General features: G+C 44.7%; 1 protein-coding gene across 2 annotated transcripts in view; it reads right to left on the bottom strand.

The window, feature by feature from the left end:
- Positions 1 to 27,740, bottom strand: part of Bach1 (BTB domain and CNC homolog 1) — a 36,081-nt gene extending 8,341 nt beyond the window's left edge. The window contains exons 1-4 of one of the 2 annotated variants that reach the window (XM_021662547.2): positions 27,618 to 27,740; positions 8,357 to 8,653; positions 3,528 to 4,868; positions 1,082 to 1,288 (exon numbers count right to left, since the gene is read on the bottom strand). In XM_021662547.2, the coding sequence (XP_021518222.1) occupies positions 1,082 to 1,288; positions 3,528 to 4,868; positions 8,357 to 8,593 (1,785 nt within the window). In that variant the 5' untranslated portion in view covers positions 8,594 to 8,653; positions 27,618 to 27,740. Of the gene's footprint in view, positions 1 to 1,081; positions 1,289 to 3,527; positions 4,869 to 8,356; positions 8,654 to 26,251; positions 26,325 to 27,617 lie in introns of those variants that run through there. The other variant, XM_060370692.1, reaches the window with a different exon arrangement.
- Positions 27,741 to 27,953: the final 213 nt, after the last annotated feature.

Genomic DNA, 27,953 nt, shown 5'->3' with positions numbered 1-27,953 from the left:
TAAACTCACCCACCTCGAGGCAGCTGAGCACTAAACAGGGACACACAAAAGACTACAGCATGTGAAGGTATGTGTCAAGGTATGCGTAGGCCCTGCTGGCTCTGTGAGCCTGCTCTGTGGTCCTATAACTCTAGTTGATCTGTGTTCTCATCCAATTTCTCCTCCATCTTTTACACAGTTATACGGTACCTTCTCCCTGAAGTGTGTGCACAGTGTATATAATAAAATTTTATGTTCCAACTGCTCTTAAAACCATAAAGAATTTTTTTTAGACCATTACACTGTTTCTATTCTTGCTCAGAACTACAACATTGGCATTTGAAAACCAATTATAAACAGAATTTTAAACTTTCACCTGTGATTAGCAAAGATACAAAACTAAGTATTTAAGGACCCGTTTTCTTGTGTCCAGGCTGCTGCCCTGTTGCCTGGTCCATATGTAGGCCCAGCTGGCCTAGCACCACACAATGCTTCCTTCCACGACAAGAGAAAAACAGAAATGGGAGCAAATTAATATCTCTTCCAATTAGGTTCTGTTCTGATGCTGGAGGGGATAGGCCCAATAAGCAAGCAGTCCTCACATGGGGATCTTGCTGCAGTGCAAAGGCTTCTCTTCAAACAGCACATCAGAACCTCTCACTTGGCAGAGAGACGCTGGTTCATCCACTTGGTTTTGGTATCAATCAAAACAGGTAATTCAGGTCCACAGTTCTACCCAACCGGAAAATATGCTTTTACAGGCATCAAACATCATAGAGTAAAGTACTGTGTAATTACTTTAATCTTTATTCAACCACTAAGGATTAGATAGAACAGTCATTAAATTGAAAAATCATTTAAAAAAACAACCCAGAAATAGTTTCCCACCTAAACATTTTAGTGTATCAGGCTAAAAATGTAGAATGTATACACTATCAAAATAGTCAACAAACCCACTTTTAAATCTAATCTTTCTGAACATGTCTTAATTTCTCTTAAATGGTATGTGAACTCTGGATCTTTACCTTGGGCTTGAAGTAACTATTTATTCTATGACAGAAGTGGCCGGGATTTAACAACCCCGAGAGGCCCACCCACTTACCAGCTTCTCGATTTCCGACTCAAGGTTCTGGATACAGTCAAGCTTCCTTTTGCGACAGCGCTGTGCAGCGATTCTGTTTTTACTCCTTCTGCGGATGTCATGGATGCAGTCCAGCTGTTCCGGGGTCAGTTTGTGCATCTTCAGCAGGGATTGGAAATCATTTCGTGAGAGTGAAATTATCCGTTGAGCATTGAATGGCAGTTTTACCTAGAATATAAAGTAAACATTAATAACTACCCCTACAATGAAGACGCGCACTATACATTAGCTCCAGGTGAAGACACACATTACATTTTACAGAGAGTTTAACATATTACAAAAGAACACAGACCTTGGGGCAGGGGGGATGGCTCAGAGGTTCAGACTGCTCGCTGCCCCTGCAGAGGAGCTGAGTTCTCTGCTCAGCTCCCAAGTCCGGCACCTCACACCTGCCTGGAACCCCAGCTCCCAGGGATCCAACGCCTCTGCTCTCTGTGAGCATCACAATACATACACACATACCCACACAGGGACATACATATATACCTAAATAAAAAATCCTAAAAAAAACAAAAGCCTCTGTATGTCAATATCTACATAATCAACCCCAATAAGAACTAACAGTCCAGCTGACAGTCCTGGCCTGGGAAAGTGTTCAAAAGTCAAACGCTTCAGCAAAGCACACCCCAGTCTAACAGCAATGCTCTCAAGGTGGAAGCAAACCCACACCCCAGTCTAACAGCAATGCTCTCAACTCAGAATATATGTTGCTACTCAGCGTAGGATGTATTTGATTATCTAGTGCGGTAACAACATTCTCAAGTTTCTGCCTAAGGTATTTTTAATATGTGCTCATTTCCCCAAATGAAATCCATTTTATCTTTGAATATTACCACAGAGCAATAACACTACACAGTACTGGCATAAGTATGCTAGTCATTTCTATAGCACTTCAGGAAATCTCTATCAAAAATGTAGCTTTATATGACTTAGTTAAAAAGCTATTCATCTCACCTGCCAATGGAGAAACTGTTAGAACAAATTAGGACTATTTTTTTTTTCTAGAATATTTTTTGGTCTGTCTGTGTTGGTGATTTCAGTGTCTGAACCCTAGGGCCTTACAATCCCTCTCCTCCCAGAAAAAATATCTAATCACTACAAGGCAAAGACAATGGTGATGAATGGAATGTGGGGAGAATGGGTCCTGAGAACAAGACTGGAGGGAATCAGTACAGCTGCTATAAAAAGCAGCATCAAGTTTTCATCAAATTTAAAAAATCTGCTACATAGCTAGTACTCCTCCCAAGAATCTGCAAATGGACTGACTTCAGATCCCAAAGTGATGCCTGCCTTCCTGCATTCACGGCAGCATTCCTAACGAGACAGAGAGACCACCCGAACATCCATGCACAGGTGACTGAATAGGAAATGTGCCTCGTATGTACACTGTGTATGAAGAGGAAAGCCTGCTGTTTGAAGAGCACTATACCAAGTAACCAAACCATAGAGTGAATCCTATATTATCTCACCTACTATAGAGGATAACTAAAACAGCTGAATTAATAGCATCAGCAGAATGGTGAGCCACGGGCTAGAGGGGTAGTGGGGCACAGGCGTTCAGTGAGTTTTACTTACAGAACAAGTTACAGAGAGATGCTGTGCTGATACAACGGCCAGAGCTAACAATACCACGCTGTGTACCTAGGAACCCTTACAAGGACATGCCTCCTGTTTTACAAACTTAAAATACAAGTAAAACACACACAGAAAAGAAAAAGAGTATGACTGAAAATTAGTTATAAAAGCAAAGTGAGAATTGCCGCTGTAAAGAGAAAACTAACCTTTGAAAACTAAAGAAGCCTAATTTCTGACTCATGGGTCCCTGCTTGCTACTACTGAATGGGTTATCCTACAGAAACCAGATATTAAGTAGTAAGTACCAAGCTGCCTACACTAAATGCACAGATCAAGCTCGATATGGTTAATGTAAGCCAGTAGCTGCATGTAACTTACACTAAATTATTAAGATACTAAACAAATAACAAAATGGCTAAAAAAAAATAGAGCAAAATAATAAATAAAAGCTATAGCTAAGAAAAATTAAGTATAAGAAAACTTCCCTACGTGCCACAATTCTGCAACTACTCAGAGCCGAACATGGCTCACATACCATAGAACTGGTCTCAGGTTTGACAACCTGGGGTCTACAGATACAAACTATATGTTTTCACCTAAAAGTTACCCTTGACCACCAATGAGAGAATTGCTGTCCTTTCTCCCAATCAGGGCACCTGATTACGACGGTTGCACAGTCTGTGTTGTGGTCTCCTCCGTGATTAACACACAAACAAAGCAGAGTGAGAGACAAGCACGTGGCAGTCTTTCAAACTCCATCTCCCCCTGCACCAGGCGCAGGAGGGCCTCGCACTGAAGGGCTGTCTGAGTACGGAGGGCACACTTCACTCACCTCGCATTCCTGCTCCCTGGCAGAACAGGACTCACTGTCACCCTCCGTGTCGGTCTCCGAGTCCTCACCCAGGCTAATCACACAGGCATAGGGGCATGGCTCCTGCTGGGGCTCCGAGACATAATCATAGTTTCCGATTTCCAAGTTGCTGGAGCAGCCTTCGGAACTCAGAGTACTTATAAAAGGGCAGTTGACAGAACTGAGAGTTGTGAAAGTCCGCTGGCCTGGCTCTGGGCTCTCACTGATCCTGATACCCAGCCAGGGGCACTCAGACCGCCTTTGCGAGCAGCCCTGCTCTGAGCCGTCTTTGGCCGCAGCAGGCGACAACTGAATTTGGCAAGGGGAGTCCGTGCTGCAGATGTCACTCCAGAAGCCTTTGGCCAGGTGCTCGGCCACCTCCCGCTCCACACTACTCCGATCTCCGGAGGCAAGGCTGCTGCTGTCTTCTTTGGGGCCCATGTCAGACTTCAGGTATAAATCCTGATTTTCAAATGGCTTCTCTTCCTGGGCATCTGGACCCAACAGAGGCTTTTCTGTTTTCACTGTTTTACTTTGCATCCCAGCAAAGCCTGCATCACCTGTCTGGTCGTAAGTGTGTAAGAGTGACAGGGAATAGAATCCATGAGGGTCTGCAGAATTCTGAGGCAGAGGAGTCACGTCTGCCTGCTCTGCAGGGCGCTGAGAGGTGGGGTCTTTGCGCATTGTCTCTTCACTCTCCATGGCTGGCTTTGTTCCTTCACATTTTAAAATCACTTGTAAATCTGCACATCCCTGCACTCCCGCTAAACACTCAAGGTCAGATGTCTCATTTGGTTGGACGGAAGCAGCATGGACATCCTTGACACTGGATTCTAGAGTACGGATCTTGTCGGTTCCAAATGCTTTCTGGAACTTTCTGTATTTGGGGCATAAAGACGGCAAGGCCAGGGCTCCATCCTTTTCTAAGCACATGGACTGGCAGGTCTCAGTGACACCGTCTTGGAGAAGGGCGGGTGCTTTAACACTGCCCTGACACCTTTGGGGGTCACACTGAGGAGTCTGAGCATTTTTCTTTTCCAAGAATTCCTCTGCTTCATCAATTTCCAGATCTTTCTGTTCTGAAAGTGAGAATTTAAAGTCTGCTTTCTGACACTGTGAGAAGCATTTTTTCCTTGCGCATTCCTGCTGCTCTGCGGTGGAGTCGGAAAACTTAAACTTGAGGAACTGAAAGCAGGATTCCTCGATATTGTGCACACTTAAAAACTCCACACACTTGCACACTTCGTCAACATTGTCTTTACTTAAAATGAGTTTGGCAGTGTAGGCAAACTGAATTAAAGGTTCAAATCCTTTAACTGTTACCTGTTGATACACAAGAAAAAAATAAACATGCCGTTTAACAGGTGTCTAGCCATAACCACAGAGGTAGAAGAGCAACAGGGAGAGGCAAACATTTCTGTGATCTTTGAGTTTGTAAAAAAAGATAACCCTCTAGACAGCAATTCTCACCCTGTGGGTCACGACCCCTCTGTGGGTGACAGAGCCTTTCACAGGGGTCGGGTATCCAATATACTGTGTATCAGATATTTACATTAAAATTCACAAAAGTACCAAAATTACAGTTATGAAGTAGTAACAAAATTAATTTTATGGCTGGAGATCACCACAACACGAGGAACTGTATTAGAGGGTCACAGCATTAGGAAGAATGAGAACCACTGCTCTAGAGACTATAAAACTAAGGGAGACCCGCAAAGCAGAGCCCCACCCCTACCCAACAGGACTAAACCTCCACTTTAGGAGTTCCATATCAATGCAGGTGACTCATTGTGGCATTACTGTGATTTCCCCATGTGGAACAAGTCATCTCTGAAACAAAGCAGGATAGAAGAAAAAGACAGTGACTTTGCCAGGCGTCTGAGGCCAGCACAGCTCCCAGAGGCCAAACAATGTGAACAGTAATAAACTATAGAGGGGATTTTTAAGAATTAAAAAACATTAAAAGACTTAAGAAATGCACAATAAATCTAAGAACTGGCTGAAGAGCTAGTTCAGAGATCACAGGCACTTGCAGCTCTTGCAGAGAGTCTGGTGTCTAGTACTGTCCACATGGAAAGACTCACAAATGCCTGTAACTCCAGCTCTGGGGGACTGGATGTCTGTGCTGGCACCTGTACTCACATCACACCCCTACACACACACACACACACACACACACACACACAAGCGCATAACTAAAAAACAAAAATAAAACAAAAAAATAAAACAAATCTTTTTTAAATGGAAATACTGCCGGATACAGTGTTGCATGCCTGTGATCCCAGCAGTTAGGAGGCAGATGGCTGTGAGTTCAAGGCCAACACGGTCTACAAAGCAAGTACAGCATAGCCAGGCCTACACAGAAAAACCCTGTCTCCAAAAAAAGAAAATAAGTACTCTCTTATGACAAATATATCTAATAATAACATTTTTAACGAACCAGATTGCAAAGGTTCTGAAACTCTGTCTCCTCACTGCTGCAGCACAGACCCAAGGATACTGGGCAGCAGAACCTTTGAGCAGACAGTGTACATTCACACTGACACTGCATTCGCAAGGCTGGAACAAGAAAGCCTGAAACGTGCAGAAAACATTCACCTTCTGCTAAAAAAGCAAAACTCGGAATTTCTATCAGACTGACCAAAATGCTAAGCCTCCCCTAAAACACACTAACCTTGGAGCATTTAGCCTGAAACAGCTAAAATAAAATACGCACCACCAAAATCTTTAAGAACAAGACTGGGTCATTCCCAACACATTGGGAATGTCAAACGGACACCCACTTTAAAAAGCCACTTGGTAGCTTCTTACAAACTAAACGAGCAGCCAGCGTACGGCCTTATGACATAAGCACTGCTGGCTTTCTACCCCGATGAATACTTGCTTTCACAAGAAAGGCCTACACCAACTTTTATCTGTAATAGATAAAAGTGAAAACTAATCTCAGCTCCTTCAACATATAAAAAGGTTCTAAAAAGAAAAATTAAGATGTGACTATTACAGTAGTCATCAGCTGCAGAGAATAAACTATTAATACACGAAACTTGAATAATATCAAGGGAATTATCCTAAGGGGGAAGAGGGCAATCCAAAAAGGGCACATAACACTACATAGTCCCACTCACATGACTCTTTCGAAATGATCAAACTTCACAAAATGAGAACAGGTAAGTGGCTGTCAGCATCCAGAGACAGAAGAGGGAAAGGAAGTATGGAGGCCAAGTGTGAGAAGGAATCAGTGTAAGCAGCACACAGGACCCTTGGTGCCCGACTGTTGTGGCTCCTAAGTGGCCGCGAACAGAGAACTATCCCAGAACTGCACAGAACTTAATTAATGCGTGCAGCAGTGCAACCATGACTACAGGAACGGACTGAGTCTGCCATCAACATTCCTATCGGAACAATATTAATTTTTCAACATGTTAACCATGGAACACTAAGCAAAGACTAAATGGAAAATCTGCATTACACCGTACAACTATACCGAATTTAGTATAATCTGAATAAAAGTTTCAATAAAAAATTTCCAAAATATGCTAAAACTAGCAAATAATATATGTAATGTTTTCAATCTGACACTGCTATTGAAAACAGTCCAAATATTTGAAAACTTGTGATGTATACTTTCTCAGAATGAACATGAAACATCCAAATATACACATCACACACACACATAAACATAGAAATCCTGTCAAAAATCTACTGAAACTTTGTTCTACCTATAGAGCCTCATTAAATAGGCTGAAATATGAACTGTAGAAAGCATGTCACCACTGTGACTCATGCTCTTTTGTTAAATCAATGGTAGGGTGCCCGACTTACACCCCAACACTAGAGCCACAGTCGCACCCAAGACGCGGCACGAGCAAGAAGCTCCCCTGTGGGTTAGTTTGCAGATGATCCAGTTATGCCCAGCACGGAACGTCTACACGATCGTCACTCACAGGAAGCTCTATACACTTCCTCCGATGACCCTCCAAACTCTGTATCCAAACACGCTAACGTCAGCGACCCCAGAGCACACACTCCAGTAAAAAGAGCCAGGAAGAATCTGTGTGACCAGCCCTACCCCCACCTCATACAAGCCCCTTGAAGCTAGGGCAGTGACAGAGTCCGTAATATTCACAAGCTTGAGCTATACACATGGGATGGAAAAGTGAATGGAAAACAGGGCTCTATAGCATGACAACAAACTACTTCTCTTTTTTTTTAACACGTATTTGTTTGGAGGGGGAGGTGGGAGGTTGTGTGCCAACATATACGTGGAGGTCAGAGGACAACTTGCAGGATTCGATTCTCTCCTTCTACCACGTGAATCCAGGCAATTACAGTCAGGCCAGCGGCTTTGGCAGCAAGTGCCCTTACCTCCTGAGCCATCTCACCTGCCAAGACAACATCCCAGTTCTTTCATCCCAAAGTACAGGCAACGCTGAGAAAAAAGACATCAGGGAGAAACGCACTTCAGTAGTGCCTGCTTTTCATCGGAGATATCTCTGGAGAGAGAGTGCACACATCCTGAACCTGTGTGATCCCTCATAGGAACAGAGTCACACAGCTGGCACTCCCTAAGCCAGAACCTTTCCAAATGCCTCTAATCTACCCAGCAGACTAAGTCGCAGGTACTGTATCAAAACATGCCACTGTTAGTGATAATGTTACATGTAAACATTCCTAAAACAAAAGCCAGGAAGGTTGCTACAGTAGCCTCCTTGGGATGCCCATCTCCTCAGGAGACAGGGGTTTGTTTCAGTTGTAACCAGAAGGTAGCTAGGTAACAATAGGTTATAATCTCCAGCGCTGTGGACCCTCACCTCTTCAGGCAGTGTGAGGGTGAGCTCAGCAGCCTCAGTGTGACCTATGATTCTCGAGTGGAAGTAGCTGCTGCACGCGGCCAGCACCGAGCGGTGGGCTCGGAACCGCTGGCCCTCCACCACGACGGTGACGTCGCACAGCACACCCTTCTTCCGCTGGTCATTGAGGCTGAGCAAGACGTTGGTGCTGTGCACAGAGGACTCATAGACAAACACTGCGCTCTCACTCACAGACATCCTGGGTGGCAAGCGGGATCAGGGAGAGCAGTGGCGAGCATGCTTCTCACTGTCATCGACCTGCAAACACACACGGAAAAGGTCATTTAACAAATCCTGTGGGAAATGTGTTATAAACAACTGTCAGTATCAATTAAAATACGTATTTGTCACTGACAGAAAAAAATGGAAATAAAAGTCTCTGGAAGAACAATCTAAATTCATTCAACAAACCTCAAGTAAAGCAGGCTGAGAGAGCAATTCTAATTTTAAGGCAAGGATCTTAAAGAGAAAGTCTAAGACTTTCCTGAGCCCAGGACTTTCCAGAAGTCTGGAAGTAAAGGCAGTCCATACAGAACAGTTTGATCAGAGCAATGGGCTGGCCAGAACCTTCAGATAGAATCCCCCCTGCTACTACATGACAGCTCATGGGTGTAGCCAGGGAGGGAAGGTCACAGATTGGGGTGGGGTATCCCCCCATTCTCCATGTCACAGTTACCCATGGCTCTGCTTTCCACCCAGAGGCTCCAATCACCACAACATAAAGCAGCATAGGAAAGAGGCTCCCAATGCCAGAACACATCTTAGAAGTCACTTTCCACATACTGCACTCGAGGAGGCCAAAGCCATGATAACACCAACATGGTTTGCCATGCCCAGAAAGCTTTGGTTTCTCAAAATGTTACAACGTAAGAGAAAGTCATCAGAATCTGTTTGGACATAAAGTGGCTTCCAAACATTTTTGATCACGTGCACAATACTGACACTCACAGAAAGGAGGTACCTCAAATACATATATGCTTATTTATTATCTCTGACATGACTATTCTGATGTATACACTCTAAGACACACACAGAAAACTTTAATTAGAACCTAAGAGATGCCATTTTCCTGCAGCACCCCAGCCATTGCCTGTGTTGACCACTCCCAGTAGTGTGCACCCCATTGTGAAGCAGATGAAGTGCAAAAGACCCCTTGCATTGTTCATTTTTTCTGACATCTGATTCACTGTCTGGCCCCAAAGGGTCAGTGAAGGAGACACTGTCGCACTTTCAGATTTATCACAACAGGATAAATCTGGAAAGAAAGGAGACGTCAGTCAGAGCACAGATGGGTTGTATCTCCAAGTCACAGTGTTTTCGCTGCAAACACACAAAATCAATCCATAAATTATTTTCTACTTTGTGTTTGCTTCTACACTCCTTAGGAGTGTAAATAAAAGCACCCCCTTTCGGTACTGGTTAAACTCTACCTCGGCTTAAGGATCTAGCCTTCCTTTAGCTGACCCAGCACACCATTGAACAGCATTAGTGGTTTCTACATTACACACGAGGGTGAGCAGAACTTTGGGGTTGTACCCCTAACAGAAGGAGCAGTCTGAATCTTCTTAGAATGGTTCTTGATGTTTCACTAATCAACAGGAGCTGCTAGACACAGTGGGGCTTAACTTTCTGATATTTCCTATGATGGGAGCCCGGGGGCCAGGGATGTCCTCCTTCATGGCGGTTGTCCACACTGGCCTGCCAACTAAGGCAAACTCCATGCTACCACCCGCCTCACGTCAGCTCTTATAGCTTCGTGCCACCCAGCTTAAAAATCTCTAAAGGCATGTTAATCTCACACTTATCACTATCATTCTGGTAAGCACCACATGGCCAAGTAAACAAGTAAAAGCCTAGAGACTGAGGGTGTCCTCAGGGTGCAATATTAGGAGCTTGGCACTGTCCATCATAGCTCTATGTATGCCCTTGTCTCGCCCCACAATGGCTTTCCATCTTGGCATGTTTCTCTTCCTCCCTGGAAGACAAAAGTGGACACGGCACAACATAACCTAAAGGCTCTTGGGGTCCAAGGTGACTCCAGCAAAAGCCAGCCCGCTGGCCTGACGCCGCGTGGTGGCCTGCTGCTTCTCTGAGGTACAACGGGCCACAGCTTACTTCAAAGTCCAGGGATAATCGTCCGTGGTGTATCATTCCTGCTCAGGCATTTTTCAGATGACACAGTGGGTTCACATCCCTTGAGGAGCACACCAGTGCCAAGTACTACCAACCACAGCCGAGAGGAGCTAGCATCAGGAACTGAAATAAACCCCGTAAGGACCCACTAAGAAGGTCAGCTCTCCCTTGCTAGACCACGTGCAGCCCCCATTAGGAATTTCACTGCTCAGGTGGAACTCTGGGACTCGCTACTCATACTTTCTCACACACATGCAATTTTACAACTCGGTGTTGAATCCTGCCTCTTCCCATTGAGGTCTCCCCTTCTCTCTGGCTCTAACCCAAGCACTCATCAAGTCCTGCTTGTACAAACACTTATCCTTTTATGAAAAAATGAGAAAAACTTCATACATCAGCATTCAATTCTTACCCCATACAGAGTATTCTGATATTTTTTGCTACATTTTAAAAAATAATCCTAGAAACTAGAGACATGGCTCAGTGGTTTCTTGCTATTCTTGAGGACAAGGGCATGAGTCTAGATCCCAGCACCCACAGGGGTAGCTCACAAGTGCCTGTAACTCTGGCTTCAGGGTATAATGACAGAGCTGGGCTCTGAGATCACCTACACACGTGTGCGCACATTCACGCAGATTGCTCAAACACACATAAATTTGAAAAAATTTAAATCTAGATAGTAAACTTATCCCAGTTGTGATCCACTCAGTTTAATAACCCATGAATGGCTTTGCCACTACCAGCTCGAGACTGAGAACCTTAGAGTATCTGGGGTCAAATCCCAGCTCTGCAATAGCTGCACGGCGTGGACAAGCTGGTTACTGTGCTGCAGCCCTGGCCCCTTGTCTGTAAACCAGGGATGACACAGCTCCTCCCTGGGAAGTTGTGATGTTTCTGAAGAGGGGAGGAGACTGAGCACAGGGCCCGGTCACGGCGAGCAGGTAATTCATACTGTTATTTATGAAGGACTAGCACTTACAAAGCTTGTGACACTCCAGCGATTCTGTTTCTAGGTGACTTGCTTCCTGAACACCTAATGCTCCCTCTTCAAGTTTCTGAAAATCAGGTCCAGCTCCTTAACATGTCAAGTCACACAGCTGGTGGCTTTCAGGCTATTCTCTAGCCCTCGTCTCTCCCAAATCACTTTCGGTTGTTCAGGCTTTTCTCCGGTCCCACACCCCGTCCTGCCTGCCACAGACTCCAGAGCCTTCTAGCTCAACCTGCCTGCCGCCTGGATGACTTCAGCCAGATGACGCTTCAAGACATTTCAGACCTTGGCCTAGATGTCACAACTTCGTCTAGACTGCGCTCTGCCTCAATCCAAGGACACAGCACTTGTCCAGATACAGGCATTTGCTGGAATGAATGACTTGACGTTTTAATGCAATCCAAACCCAGATCATGCACATCTGCATTCCAGGTAGCACTAGTCAGGGCTCACAGACGAAGTGTTTAGATGGCTTTTCCAGAACACTAGAGGTCCATGGGATCCCGGCTCAGCCCTCTTGGAGCTACAAACCCTCAACAAGTGGCTTAGGAGTTAGAGCCACCACCTTGTAACCACCACCAGGACAGTGACTTGCAACAACAAAGGCACCTCGACATCCGTCCTCATTGCTGCAGGGCAGGACCCAGGGGTGTTCTGAACCGATAGCTCAGTAATCCTTTTTACCCAATACCTTAAATATGTAATGACCACGTATGGTCCCTCTCAACGTCCACCAGGCACCTTCTAACACCTCCCAAACCTAAATGGAAACTATAGCACTCCAGCCACTCACATCTGCAACTACACTTGAATAGTTCTGAATTCCTGGAAACAGCATCATCTCACTCAAAGCAAAGGTATGCTGACCTTAACAAACGCTGACTCACTCCCTGGGTTGACAAAGGATGAACAAGCATTTTAAAGCTGCCTGAACCTCAGTTTGGAAATATCTGTTCTCTACTCGCCTTGACAAGTTACATTTTAATTCAGTTACTGTTTGGTTGGTGTTTTCATTTTCAAAATGACACTGAAAAATAAGGCTGTGATTCATCACATCTTAATAACTTTTCAGATAAGAAAAGGCCTCAGCGTTACGTGAGCTAAGACGGCAGAGCCAGATGTGTGGCAATAAAGCTCAAGTGGATAAAGAAGTATTTGCCACACAATTCTCAGGACAATGATATATGTCTTCACCGAACAATGACACAAGTTCTTCTACGATGCTCACCTGTACCATTCTGTGCACTAGGTACCACGAGAACACAAATGAAAACAGGTCCATTCTAGATGCTCAAAATGAGAGCTAGGACTCAGGGTAAATGAAAATGCCAGCAGCGGTCACCATTTCGCACAAGATACCAACAGGTGTTTATAGAAAGTGCTGAAATAAAAACTGGTTAATATTCATTTAAACATAATATTTAATGAGAAAAAAATACTATCAAAAGAGTTGTCAGTTGTATGTATGTGTGCAGGTGCACACCCATGCATGCATATATGTATATTTTATGTGTGCGCCTGATTGTGCCTATGTCTAGACAAGTGTTGACCTAACTGCCACACTTGTAGATAGCAGAAATAATACATCAAGACATTCGTCATGCTTTTCTATATAAGCAGTGCCTGGGTCTGCAGCTGGTCCAGCCTTCTGAACCTGTCCTCTCCTTTCTCGTAGATTCTTCTCAATGCTTCTGCCTCCTACTAACTTCATCTCCTGCTGAAAGATACTTCTGCCTCCTACTGTCTTCTTCACCTCCTGACTTCACGTCCACCTACCTGGAATGCGAGGCTTTTGATGGCAAACTACTGACCCCAACATATTTCTAGATCCTCCATAAGCTTCTAATTCCCCAAGTCAATTCCTGCATGACACACAGAGCTACCCAAAATGTGAGTGTTCTGAAATCTGCTAGTTGGCCTTATCATTACTCTTTCAAGTAGATGACAGATGGCTGACAAACTGTGGCATGCACACACTTAGTCTTTGGCTTCAGGGCAGGGAGGGGAGGCTTTTATTTTTCTTTAAAATGTTAAACATTAAAGATGACACCAGGCGAAATGGTGAATGCCTACTTGGACAGGCAGAGGCAGGTGGACCCCTGTGAGTTCCAAGCCAGCCTGGTCTACAAAGGGAGTCCAGGATAGCCAAGGCTACACAGAGAAACCCTGTCTGGAAAAAAAAAAAAAAAGAAGAAAGCAAATGAAAGGAAGGAAAGAAGAAGCTGCCCACAGGAAAGCATTCTCAACACTATGATTTTTTTATTATGATCATTCTTGAGTTAAAAAAAAAAAAACTTTAACATGAAAAGCCTCATGGAAATTTAAACCAGCACCATCATCCCAAGACCTGAAGACCTGGCAAGCTTGCCAGGAAAAAGACAGAAAGAAAAATAACCCAGTTACGGAGAGCTAATATTTCCTCTAACCTCTTAGAGGCTTAAATATCACAGGTGTTCAGCCATTCAACCCTGATACCATCTCTTGGGTCAGTTCTCTTAGCTTTAAGAAACCATAAAGTAGGACTTGACAATGCTGGTAAAGTTAGTTTTTAAAGCCCAAATGACCAGGAACAGCAAAGCAGAGGTGCCAATAGCACCATCCAATGAGTCATGTTTGAAAGCTCACAGACAGGAAGACCCTGGAGAGCTGGATTAAAATGTTGTATAGCTAAAGAGGCAGTAACTTTTTAAAATTAAAATGTTAAGTCAGCATACAAAGCAGTGGACTTCATCCAAGCACTTTCAAACATGTGTTCTTTTTGTTTGGTTGGTTGGTTTGGTTGGTTGGTTGGTTGGCTGGCTGGTTTTTCGAGACAGGGTTTCTCTGTGTATCAAGCCCTGGCTATCCTGGACTTGCTTTGTAGACTAGGCTGGTTGCAAACTCAGATCAGCCCGCTTCTGCCTCCCAAGTACTGGGATTAAAGGCATGCAACACCACACCTGGCTCCAAACGTGTGTTCTGATTGGTCCTCCTCCCACACTGACCCTGCCATGTGCCACGCCTCCTCTCCCTAGTTCCTGGGCCCCTCTCCTGTAGTGTCTTCCTGCCTACCCCACCCCGACCTCCTTCTGCTCTCCTGGTACAAGGACCTTCAGAAAGACACCAAGGACCCCGTAGAACTGAAGAGAAGCTTGGGTTGGTAGGACTTCTCTCTCGATTCCCAATCTGAACAAATACACAATTAGGTAAGGCCAGTTTTGTTTGTTTTGTTTTCTTGGGTTTTGGTTTGGTTTGGTTTTTGGTTTTTGGAGACAAGGTTATACAAGGTCTGGCTGTCCCAGAACTCATTCTGTAGATCAAGCTGGCCTGGAACTCACATGCTGGGATCAGACATGTATGCCACCATTCCTGGACTGTCTTATATGGTTATAGGATTCAATGTCATATGTGAAATTTTAAGCAAACAGCTTAAAGGCAAAGAGTTGGAACTGTTAACCAAGCCTGAAAAAATGTAGTCTATACACATGAAACCAGTATCCAGGCATAGTGGTCTCCACTACCCCACAGGACTCTTCCAGGGGTCTCCTCCAAGCACCTGGCTGCAGGAAGTTAAGAACGTGCTGTTTAACCATCATTGTGCAGTAACATGAATTCCTTGTGATATGCAAATGGATTGTATTATGTACTCTTTTTCAAGTTTCTTTCACTCCGCTGACAAATTTCAATACACTAAGAACATCTGATGTTTTTGTTGTTGCTGTTGGCAAATATTCCATTATACAAATATGCTACAATGTATTCATCCACTTCATTGGTGATAAAGATACATAATTGACCTGGTCTCAGCTGGGGATGCTAATAAAGTTTTATTTAAGAACTGCTTGCACACACACAAAAGCTGACTGATTCGCTCTTCGGCAATCATGTAACGGTTCTCAATGTGGAATCAATCATTTCACTTCACTACCAGTGCTTTATACCAGCAGGAACCCTTGAAGGAGTTGTTCTGTGAATCTTGACTGTCATGGTGTGAGCAGAGTATGCTATGGTGTATATTTGGTGGCTCTGATGGCTCATAAAGTGAGTACCCTTGCATGTGCTTGTTGGCCATTTTTATCTCCTTGCATGAAATATATTTAATTCTTCCGAGACCTTTTTTAAAATTATCTTTGAGTCAGAAGAGCTGGTAGAATAAGGATTATAGCTGCAATAAAACTATCCATTAGAGAAAACAGCTAACAATTCGAGTTTTCCAGCTCTCAAATATGACTGCCCTTTCCATGTTCTAAGGACTTCTTTAATATCTCTTAATATTATGATGATGTCTAGAGCAATGGAGGTTTGTGTATCTTCTATTAAATTTATTCCTACACATCTTATGGTTTCCGTAGCACTGTAAGCAGATTTGGGCTCTTAAGCTCTATTTTCTGTGATTGCTATATAATTGTAAATGTATTTCTGAGGTATGAACCAAAACCATGCAATTTTAACTAACTCATTAATTATGGAAGTTGCTTTGTAAGTTCCTCACTATTTTCCATGCATAGTCACACTTTCTGAAAACAGGTTTTACTTCTTTCCTTCTTTATGCCTCCTTTTCTTCCTTCACTGCAGTGATACAGGGGGTCCTGCCTCCCTCCCTTTTCAGGGAAGTGTTCCATAGCTCACCTCCAATGTGGCATAGTTTATAGCCTTTTTTTTTTTTTAATGAACAAGTAATTGGCAGAACATGACCTTCACAGTTAACTTAAGGCTCCCACAAAAAATTCAACAGGAGGGAACTGAAAATTTCCCCAAAGAGTGAAATTTTGGGTCACTCTGCCTCCCCACTAAGTACATACTTCAGAGACTCCAATAAGTGGAGTCCATAATCAGGTTCCACTAAAAAGAAGGCAACAGAATTCTAAGAAAGAAGCAAGGACCCTGTCAGGGCATGAACAGCGGAAGCTCCAGGGACAGCTACAAAATAGCACTGTAAGCAATTCTTGTCTTCCTGGCAGCTGAGCAAGCTACTTTGTGTCTCTTTCCCTTGAAACAAAATGTCATTTCTTTGGTGAAGAGAGAGAGAGAGAGAGAGAGAGAGAGAGAGAGAGAGAGAGAGAGATTTCATGGGTAACATTTTTAGGTCGCACCTTGTCCTTGATTTGATTTTTTAAGCTGTAAACATTAATGCACAGGGTGACACCAAAACAATGAGAAAAACAAAAAAATGCAATACTAAATAGTTTAGCTCACACCCAGTATTAACACAGGTAAAATCACAAAAACACATTTCATTGGTTCTCCTAGAATGCCATCACAGTTACAGGACAGAATAAAAATATTATCAGCCTTGACAAACAAAACTGATTGGCTAGGGGATAGAACACAGATAAGTATTTCTACATGTCTTATAATGCTGGGTCCAAATGATCCTTTCCTATATTAATGAAGCCAAGAAAACAATAAAAACTATTTAGAATTGAGTGAGGTAGGCTCTCAACAGGAGGAACAAAGCCAGCATGAGTACACGGGGGAGGAGGAAGAGAGACAGGAAATAAACCAAGTCTCAGATTGACATATAAGCATCTTACAGACAGAGAGATGGTCACCGAAAAGTTCCACCCAGACATGAGTAAATATTGTACCTCTGCAGAACTAGGGTGCAGTGAACCAGGCTGTTCCCTCTAACTTTTACACTCTAAACAGCATCATATTGATTTCACTAAAACAAACTTGAAAGGCGTTTCACAGAAATAGTAACAGAAACCAGCCAGATTCACGTAAATACAAACTGCTAGCAAATTGGCTGTGAGAACTGATAACACTAAAGATTTTTCAAATAGGAAAGGCATCTAAAAGAGAAAAGACAATCTTAAACTAAAATCTTAGATTTTGAAAAGATGAGAAGTTAAGAGATGGTGGGAAAATACGGGGGGGGGGGGTACTACACAGGTTTCCTATCATCAAATCCTAACGTAATGGTCAAAATTTCTTGACCCTCTCCATGGTTAACATGGTCAACGTGACAAGGTCTAGCATCAGCCCTCAGTACACCTCAGAAGTTAAGAGAAGGTGGGAAAATACGGGGGAGGGGGGCTCTTCCCACTACAGTAACTGCAATGGGAAGACTCACCCTAAATTTGGCAGCATGGACTAGCATCACAGTTTCACAGCTTCCTAACACTGCAAATCTTTAATACCATCCCTAGTGTTGTGGTGACCCCAAACCATAAAATTATCTTGTTGCTACTTCTGAACTAATGTTGCTATCATGAACTATATTGTAAATATCTGATAGGCAGGATATCTGATATGCAACCCCTGTGGGAAGCTCTGGTCTAGCAGGAGCCTAAACTGTAAAAGCCCTAGGGGAACAGCTTTTGTTCTTTAACCATTTACTTTGGTGTCTTGCTAGCGCATTCATTTCCCAGCTGCTACTACCACTGCCACTGTCTCTCCACTGCAGCCATCTCTTGAAGGTATCAGAACCCAGATTCTTCAGCATTCCAATATGGAATGAAAACCAGTGGCTCTTGAGGAATCTCCCAGGTCTTTTGTACCAGACTGGGACTGAGCAGCTCTGGTTCTCAGCTCCAGCATCCCTCCACTCAGAGTGCAGGGAGTCATTGTTGGACGCCCAGGCTATATGATGTAAGCCAATCTAATTAACGCTCTTTTAATATACAGCAATTCTACTGGTTGTTTCTCCAGAGAACCCTGGCTGATACACACTTAGAATTCTCTCCTTTTCTTTCCCGGGAAGAGCAATTTACACTTACACTGTCTCCGCTTCCTCTCTTTGCAATTTTATGTGAGTCCACTAAAGGCCACATTGTCAGTTTTCTTGAACAGTGACCTCAGCAAAACTCAAAACCCTGTTCATCTCCTCCCTGCAATCCTTGGACTTCCAATATCCCAATAGTTCATGGACTTCCAACCCACCTCTCTGGCAGATTTTGTCTGTTTTCTTTAGTGATCTCTGTGATGAGTAGTGTTAATTATCAACCTGACAGAATCTAGAATCATCTGGTGGGTGTCTGCCTGTAAGCATGGGTATGAGGGTGTAAAGGAATTTTAATTCAGAAGATGGCTGCTCTGGCAAGAGAACACATCCAAAGACCTGGGTCTGTGTGATCAGGCTGGAATACAAGCACACCTTTAATCCAGGAGACTAAGGTAAGCAGATCTCTCAGTTCAAGGCTAGCCTAGTATAGAGCAAGTTTCAGGTAAAGAAAAGCTTAGATCCAGCCATGGTGGTACACACCTTTCATCCCAAAAAATGAAAGTAAAGTTAGTTTGTAGAAGGAAACACCCATGTTTGAAAGTGATGTCTAATTGAGCGGCAGACAAAGTAACGAATGAAAGATTTGACAGAATAGGATACACTCAAGGCTCAGGAGAAGAGAGAGGAAAGAGAAGGTACTTTAGGGGCAATGCAGAGGGGCAGGGGAGGCAGTTTTACTGAGAGTTTTACAGAGAGGTTGAATGACAGAAAAAGCTAGACACAGGTGAAGACAGAATGGGAAGGAGCCAGAAGATTAGAAGACACTGTGGGAGTTAGTTTGAGGCCAAGCTGAACAATTCAGGGGCAGAAAGTTTGAGCCTGAACAGCTGAGTTGAACCAGCCAGCCCAGAGCTCAGAAAGCACAGGAAAGGGTGAGCTTATTCAGCATTAAGTCTAAAGGACTGAAAACATTCTGGGCCTACAACAGATTGTTTGGAGGCTAGAAGCTTCCAGGACTAGGCCTAGGTTAGCAGACAGGGGCAGTAAGCCTCCAAGATGGCGACTGAAACCGGAGAATAAAGGTTCCTTTTACATGAGAGAGTGCCCAGACTGATGTGGGCAGGACCATGCTCTGGGCAGAGGAGCCCCTGTGGAGGAAAGGAGCTAGTGCTCACATATATTCATCTGTTTCCCAATTGTGGAAGTCATGTGGCCGGCAGCAGCTTGAAGCTCTTACCACTCCAACAGGTGGAGTATATATACTTTTTTGAACTGTGATCCAGAATGAACTCTTTCTCCTATAGGTTGCTTTTGTCAGAGTATTTTATCAGAGCAATAGGAAAAGAAATTAGGATAGCCCTCCTCTCCCTAAAGGCCTCCAGATTTTAGAGGCTGGGCTGAGAGCTTACACCTCACCTTATCTGGTGTCCCCCACACCACCTTTGAGGGCTTATCTAAAGCTGCAGCAGGAGCAAGTTCAAGGTCACTAGATACTCCTGTTTGCTTGTGATCTAATCTTGACTTCATTCTCAACCATCAGATTCACATACCCAGATGTGTTCTTAAATTGTTATATGTATGCCAAACATACATACAAATTAATGTGTGCATGTTATCCAACACCACACTCATCAAAACACTGAGGTTTTCTTTTTCTTCCTTCCCTTTCTGCATTCAAATCATCAGCTATAAATGTATTACCTTATAAATAAAAAGCAATAACTGTAAGTATAAAAGGCATGCCTTAAAAGGTAGCTCACATTTATTTTAAAGATCAGTTAAATTAACGGACAAGTATCGTTTCCATCTTCACAACGGGGTTTCCTGTACTCACCAACAAGGATTAGCTCAGCACTGTGGAAAATCTACCAGTGACCTTAAAAAACATCTACACCCTAACACAGACTACCAAAATACATAGTAAGTTTTACGTTTAAAAGTGGCCTGGGGGCTAGGGAGATGGCCCCCAAGTGAAGTGTTTGCTCTGAGAGCAAACATGAGAATCCGAGACTGGATGCCTGGCACCCACCGAGGCAGTTCACACTTGTACGCCAAGCACTAAGAGTAAGAAGGACACAGGGAGGTAGAGGCAAACACATCTCAGGGTGGAGCTGACCAGCTGGCCAAGCCAATCAATGAGCTCCAGATCCCAGGAGAGATTTGTATCAAAAAAGAAAACCAAACACAAAAAACAACGAAGTGGCATTTTCAGAGGAAGATGCCTAGCTACCACATACACTGATACGCCAGCATGAAAGCCAATCAGAGCCTCCACTCATCTCCCTTGACACTGACATAAGTGAGCACTGGCTGGAGGGGGAAGGGGAGGGATACTGACACAAACAAGTGACTGATAGGAGCAGCTTCTGTCAGGAGCGGCATCTATCTATCAGACTTATAGAAAAGTCTTGCACACTGATAAAGAGGCATCCCGTGGCACGGGGTGGGTGGTATCTCCTTCCAGAAAACTTAGTCATTGAGATAAGTACGCCTGTGGCAACTATTTCGAAACCCTAAGAGGACAGACACTGGCGGTAGCTCCAACTTTTGGCCACGGCTAAGCTTCTGCAGAATGTCTCAGACTTGACAACGCAAGCAGTATCCTCTACCAAACCGACTCCTAAGGCTCTTCTGACTTCCCCGAGTGTAGGCGTCTCATAATCTGATTCCCTAGCACATCTCACTATTGGCCATGCTGTTACTGAAGCCTGCTGGTCTGTTACTACAACTTCTGTAGAGTTCTGCCAACAGCTAGAGAAGTTCCTGGCATATGAAGCATGTTTGTTTCCATGTGAACCCAGCATCAACCAAGCTTCAACATCACAAACATGGAGATGAATTTAGCAGCCCACCCTGCTATCTACACACACTTAACATATGTGTATCCGTGTAAGTATGGGTAAAGTGGAACATGGGCAGGAAGACAAGAACAAAGCACCATTAAACCCAAACACACTTTACCCCACCCTGACCTTCCCAAATGAGAGCTGCTGCAGTTAAAGGAAGAGGAGGATGGAGGGACACACGCTTATCTGAGCTCTTCCACCAAGAACAGCTCCTTCTGTCAGCCCACTCTGTGACTACTCTACGGTGCCCCGATCCTTGAGGTCCGAACCTAACCTGATGAAGGATGAAAGGCGAGCCCTCAGAAACAAACTACACCTCAAAGGAACTAAAAAGACCTGGAGTTTGATCAGTACTTGTGGAGTCTTTTGCTACAAGAAGATAATCGAGTATCAAAAGCTGACAGTGGCCACAGACTCAGCATCAGCTGGAGTTTCCTTCGATTTCTCCCAATGACCGGAACAACTGAAGGCATGTCAGTGAAGATGCCTACTCAACAGGGCAACAAGCTTTTCACCATTAAAACTGGCTAAGTCAGGGACGCCTAGCATTCCAGAGGCAGGAGCAGGAGAGTTGTGAAGTTCAAGGCCAGCAAAACCCTGCCCAATAAAAAAATCTCAAGAGAGCCATAAATTAGTTTGCTGATTCTTCTCATTTGGAAGATGGCTCCTCCACAGGGGAAACTGTGAGCTGTGCCAAGAAGACACCTCAGGAAACTACAGTGAATAAGCATCAGGACCTTGTAAATGACAGCTGAGCCAGCATACGGTAACAGCTTTTCATCTCAAGAACAGTGGCTAATCATAAAACATACACTAATAAAATTACTGTTCTTGCCCAAAACCACTAACTCTGGAATGACAACCTAATAAATGTATTAATAAACATTTATAGCTACATATCTTGTAATCAACCTTCTGAAGTGATTGAGCTGACTTCTACAAGACACTGCTGTCCTTACACAGCCTTAAGCCCTAAGGACACCAGTAAGCCGAGAGGTGGGGAGGTGGATCTCTGTATCTCTTCAAGTGGATGCTGAAGATTTCACCTCCTCAGTCAAAAGCACTTTCCTAGGGTGTCTGGGAGGCAGACAGTCAATAAAACAGATTAATGGGGAAGAATAAATGAGGGCAGAGACCTCACTCTACTATTTAATCTACATCCTAAGAAGCGGGAAGTGGGCCATTGCTAATGTCTATACTACCAAAGAACAACCACCAAAAAGAACAACCTCTGCTATAAAGAACTTTTGAGTGGAATTCAAGTTTAAGAAGAAATGAGAAACAGAGCAATCATCCAATATTACTGACCCCAACTAAAAAATGGCCAATAACTTCTAAAATTGAGTAACTTCATCAGATAGTATGTTAGGTTGAGTAAGAGTGGCTCCCAGAGGCAGAGGTTTGAATGGTTGGTCATCAGCGCACTACTTGGTAGGGATTAGGAGGACGAATGTCACTAGGGTGAGCTTTGGGGTTTCAAAAGCCCAGCCCAGTCCCAATCTCTCTCTCTCCTCTCTCTCTTCCTACTACCTGTGGAAAAAGATGCAGAACTCTCAACTACTTCTCCAGCACCATGTTGGCCTGTGTGCCACCATGCTCCCTGCCGTGATGAAGCTGGACTAAGCCTCTGAAGCTGTAAGCCAGCCCCAAATTCATGCTTTCTTTTACAAGAATTGCTGTGGCCAGGGTGCTTCCTCACGGCAGAACACTGACTGAGACAGACAAAACCAGGAATAATTATTTTATTACGAAAGTATTATTTTGAATAAAAGACTATCCTAGGGCTCTGAGAAAATGGATTTAAACTCCCTTTTAACAGAATATAACTTGCACACAACTTCAGCACATAATGAACATTTCCAAACTGTCCCGATGCTAAGAGGGGAGACTGCATCTGGCCAGCCTCAGGGCAGTCCAAGATGCCCTAACAGCAGCTGGTTAATAACCCAGGCAAGACTCTGGCTGCGATTCTGTTTCCCAGGTTTGCCTTGGGGCAGTTTTTAATACCTTGCAAACTCATTCTAAACACTGGGGTTCCAAGTAGAACTAAAAAAGGTCTGCTCTAAGGGGTGTTGATATAAAAGGAAATGATAGGTAGACAGGTTGGGGACATCTCTTCAACCAAATTATATTTGCTCAATCCACTCAACGTCAATTTATTACAGGTAATAAATCCCAAGATCAGTTTCCTTTCTATCGTAAGAGACGAATTAGAAGAATGAGCTCGTTCAGCCACTTCCTCACAATTGGTATGAAAACAGAAATTCAAAATCCAAGAGTTTCAACTCAGTATACAGTCAAGGGCACATGATACATGACACCCTCCCCATTCAAAAGCTAAAAACAGCCGAGTGTCAAAGCCCAGAGAAACAGAACTAGTCTACATTGGTTCACTCTGCAATCAGTAGACAGGTTAGTAAGCAAACACAGCCAAGGCACATTTAGTGTGGTGGGGGGACAGACAGACCGTCACCAGCAGAAACTCACACAGGGTTGAAGAGAGATCATCCAAGGGTCTGATGAGCATTTCAGAACCATCAGAGGCACAACTGCTGCTTGAAAACACACCTGCTGTCTATGGGTCCTTATTATGGATAACTTCTCTACAAGCTGAAGAAAACACAGGGCTTACAGACTGCGATGGGAGGAAGAACTGGGCTGGTTCCATTCTAGCCCTAATAAGCAGGAGGGAGTGACCACATTTAGTGGCTGCTAAATCTAATGGGTCAGAGCATCCTCAACTAGGATGCAGAGGAGGAGCCAGACAGAAAACTCTAAGCATTTTTATTTCTTCAAAAGCCAGGTACACTTAACTGGCAGGACTGAATGGGGTATTCCAGAGCTCTTCCAAGCCTGACAGCCCCATAAGCCCCAACCTAAAACCTGGCTACCAACTTACCATCAGTGTCTACTTGAGTTGTGTTTCTGGAAAGAATACCTATGCAGGCCTCCAGCTCACCTGTGTGGGGACTGCTCGCTTAGTCCCAGAAGCTACCTAACGAGGCCATGTAAACACACAACCCAGAACAATAGAAAATAGCACCTAACAGTTTCTGTCCTGGCCGCTTGATTCTCAGTAACACTTGATCCTCAATCTATGGCACAGACCACCACCACCATCATCCCTATTGTCAGAAACAGCAAGACAAAAGTTATGAGCCAGCCCCAAAGCTTCATAGATGACGACTTAGCCAGATCATCGTCTTTAACAGTAAAGATCTCTCACCAGAGCTTATGGCTTCTCTATCTAGTGTACAGGGATCCCCAACTTCAGATCTGTCCATGCCATGTCAATGCCAGAAAGCGGGGTCCACAGTGAGGTAGTTCACCTGCAGTTCTGAAATGTTTACTCTGACAAGGGTCTGGAGTTAGCAAACAGCACTCAAATTACCCATTATCTGGATATTTGTTGAGCCTCTCACTTGGCATTTTTCTTTTAAATCAAAAGGATCTAAAAAAAATCATCCATAATAATCTCTTCATTTTGCATGATCCTCAGGAAATCTGGGGTTCAGGGTTCAAGCAACTGTCCTACTAACAGAAAGCTAGAAGTGAAGGGAGGGAACTGTTAAAACCTCAGCCATGGACAGAGCAAGTGGCACTGGGAAGAGGCTTCTGGCACCTGGTCCTTTCTGCAGGTTTCTGGTGGCTGCTATTGTGAGAGGCACCTCCACAGTACAGAGGGACAGAGGCACAGGCCATCAAGTGGAACTGAAGGGTGAACAGCAGCTATGCCTCCTGGGCCAGTGAGATGGTTCAGTGGATAAGGGTGTCCGCTGCCAAGCCTAAGGGACAGAGTTTAATACCCAGACTCACGAGGTGTAGCGGGAGAACCTATTCCCACAGACTGGCCTCAAACCTACACACACACACACACACACACACACACACACACAATGATACCTGTGCCCACACACATGCACACAGAAAAAAAAAAGAATAAATTAAGGCAAAAATATTAAATAAACAAAAAAAATAAGAATTACTAACACTCCTTAGGGACAGATAGTCTAAGGAACACCACTTCCCAAGGGATTATCTAAATACACAGTTTTAATAATAATCAGGAGGAAAAAAAGGGGGGCCCAAAAGCTTTCAAAGGGCAAGAGAAGGCTATAATTTTAAAGACTTTGTTATAAATACTACATACACTGCAGCATGTAAATTATCAAGCATTCTCGATGTACCTTCTAACCACTACCCTGCAGATCACACACATTCAGCCAACCACCCACTGGGCTTCAAATTCAATAAAATGTTATCAAACATAATTTTTTTTTTTACTTTTGTCACTAACATTAAGAATGTAATAAGAAATTCGCATCTTTCAGTCTTTGCAGTATGAAAAGTACATATAAAGTAAAAATTAAATACTAAGACTATTTTGAAATAATTACAGCTCTCAAGAAGAGTTCAGAAATTAAAAACAAAAAACTGTTGCAGATTTGGAATGATGGTATTAGCAGTGGAACCTGAGTTTTATAATCCTCAACAGAAAAAAAAAAAAGAAGAAAGTGCAAATAACCAATTACCTAATATGCAAGCAATACTGACGTCACTTTGCTTATTTAACTTTTTGCTTCGGATATTTTCTTCTCAGATGAAGCATCTTGTACACTACCTGAAATCTCATCTGACAGAGACATGAATGCCAACCCCTAAATCTAAAGCAACAAGCCCACTGCTTCCCCACTACAAATGTTTTAAAGGAACAATCATCCATAATGAAGAGTCCGTCATCATTCTTGAGGCCAGTGCAATGTTTTGAGTGGGTAAAGGCACTTGCCACCAAGCTTGATGACCTGAGGCCCATCCCCAGAACTCTGCCACAGAGTGGAAGGAGAGAACCACAATTGCAAACTGTCCTCTGACCTCTGAACACATAGATGTACAAAACAAAAGTAAGTAAATAAATGTAAAAAAAAAAAAATTAAAACAACAACAAAAATCATTCTTTTGGTCAAAGGGAAGAAGCCAGCTCTCCTGCCCCTCCTTTCCATCCATTTCCAAAGTTTGCACTGAGGAAGGGCATGTGTATGTGTTCATTTTTTTCAAGCAACAATCAAACATCCGTAAAATCAAGAGTGAGACTCACACTGTCTTCCCATCGACCCCTTGTTCTAGGCCCCGAAAGGAAATCCCTTTGTGGCCTCACTTAAAAAAAAAAAAAAACTCTTATAAAGAATTGCACGCATTCACTACTCAGCATCAATACTAAAAGCAAAACAAGAGAAGGAAATTACAATACTGTTGCGTTACAACGCCGCTGAAGGTCTTCTATCTGAAATCTGAGATACAGCTTCCACCAGTGCAAATCGATTCTCCCGCAGGAGGCCACGAGGCTGCTGTTTAAACACCACCTCTGTGCTACTTGGCCACGTCCTAAGCGCGCCCTCCCACGTCACCCAACTGATTACCTGTATCAAAACAGACAGCCCGCGGCTGGGTCCCCTTCGGCCTCCTGAAGCAAGCCCTCGTGTGTGCAGCTCAGCCTTTTATAGTGGAGGCATGTGATGCGTGTATCTGCACCAGCTGTTCCTAATTACCTCTCAGACGAGGGTGAATGACTCAGCAACACAAACTCTTTTAGAGTCACCCTACCTTGTTATCCAACCAACGTGGCGAACAAAGGGAAGCTACTTGACAGATCCGTCGGTTAAACAACAATACAAGAGGCGATTACTCCTCCAAAGCTACCCAATTCCAAGATGACTCACCAGGAGCCTTTTTACCCTAGACACCCTTACCATGTCCAAAGCCAGAAGTGGCAAGCGCCTTCAAGCCCAGCCCAGAGCTTGCACCACTGCCGCAAGAGCAGGAAGAATAGGCCAACCCATACCTCTTCCCATTTCTCTGAACGTGTGTAGCTCTCGGCGGCTCGGCCACTAACAAAATCCAGGGTGGTCATCCTTTAATCTTTCTAAACTGCCTTCCATGCACACCCAGCGGCTGAAAGGAGTGCTCAAATACCTAAACAAAGACCCAGCAGGGGCATCCTCCGTGGCGAGTGGTCACAACTCTATACAGTTCTCCAAAAAGAGCAGCATCCTGCAAAACAGTCTTTGTTCTTCCACGCCTGTCGCTGGAGCTGGATTTTCCCATACACGTTCTTTCAGAATTACTACTACGTCTGCCTTGACTCAGCGCCCGCTGAACGTAGAGCGCTCACTACCTGAAAGCCGTCGGCGCAATTCCACCAAATGACAACAAAGTGCCGGAGAAGAGCGAGAACGCCTCGGCCCTGGCGCCAACGGACACGAACACAAAGCTAGTGTCGTGATCGCCGAGAACCACTCTGCCTAAGCTGTGCGGGTCTAAATTACAAACATGCCCCAAGCTGCAACAAAGGGAAGCCCGGCGCGCGCGGTGGTCGAGGAGCTCCGGACGGCTCGACCTTGCCCCCGCACGCAGGCTGAGCGGGACGCCGCCCGCGGAGCGCGGTGCAGGGCGGCGCCGGCTCGGCCGGCCCGGAGCGTCCGCGCGGCGCTTAAACAGCGCGCAGCCCGCAGCCCGCAGCCCCTTCCAGGCCCGCGCCGCCGCCCGCCACGAGCCTCGCTGACCCCCGGGAAGGACGGAAGGACGGCGGCCCGCTCCGCCCGAGACACTCACCGGAGCCGAGGCGCTGCGCGGCCCGACTGCAGGCGGCAAGCGGCGGTCAGGTGACTCACTCCCTCCGCGCGGCCGGCCGCCCGTCCCCTCCCCTGCGCTGCGCTCTGCTCCGCCACCGCCGCCACCGGCTGTCGGCGCTACAGCCCCGCCCCGCCCCGGGCCCCGCCCCGGGCCCCGCCCCCTCGGCTGAAGCCAGTCCAAGCTCCAGGCCACGCCCATGTATGGAGCCACGCCCCGTCCCAGGTCACGCCCTCCGCTGGTAAGATCCTCCCCCATCGCCAAGGGCGAGTTTGGTGAAGCGTTCCCCAGCGCGGAGCTGAGTTTCGGGTCTCAAAC

The sequence above is a fragment of the Meriones unguiculatus genome, chromosome 17, assembly GCF_030254825.1.
Source record: "Meriones unguiculatus strain TT.TT164.6M chromosome 17, Bangor_MerUng_6.1, whole genome shotgun sequence".
In the NCBI taxonomy this organism is placed as follows: domain Eukaryota; kingdom Metazoa; phylum Chordata; class Mammalia; order Rodentia; family Muridae; genus Meriones; species Meriones unguiculatus.
The sequence above is the reverse complement of the archived record's forward strand: the minus strand, read 5'-3'. Positions and strand labels throughout refer to the sequence as shown.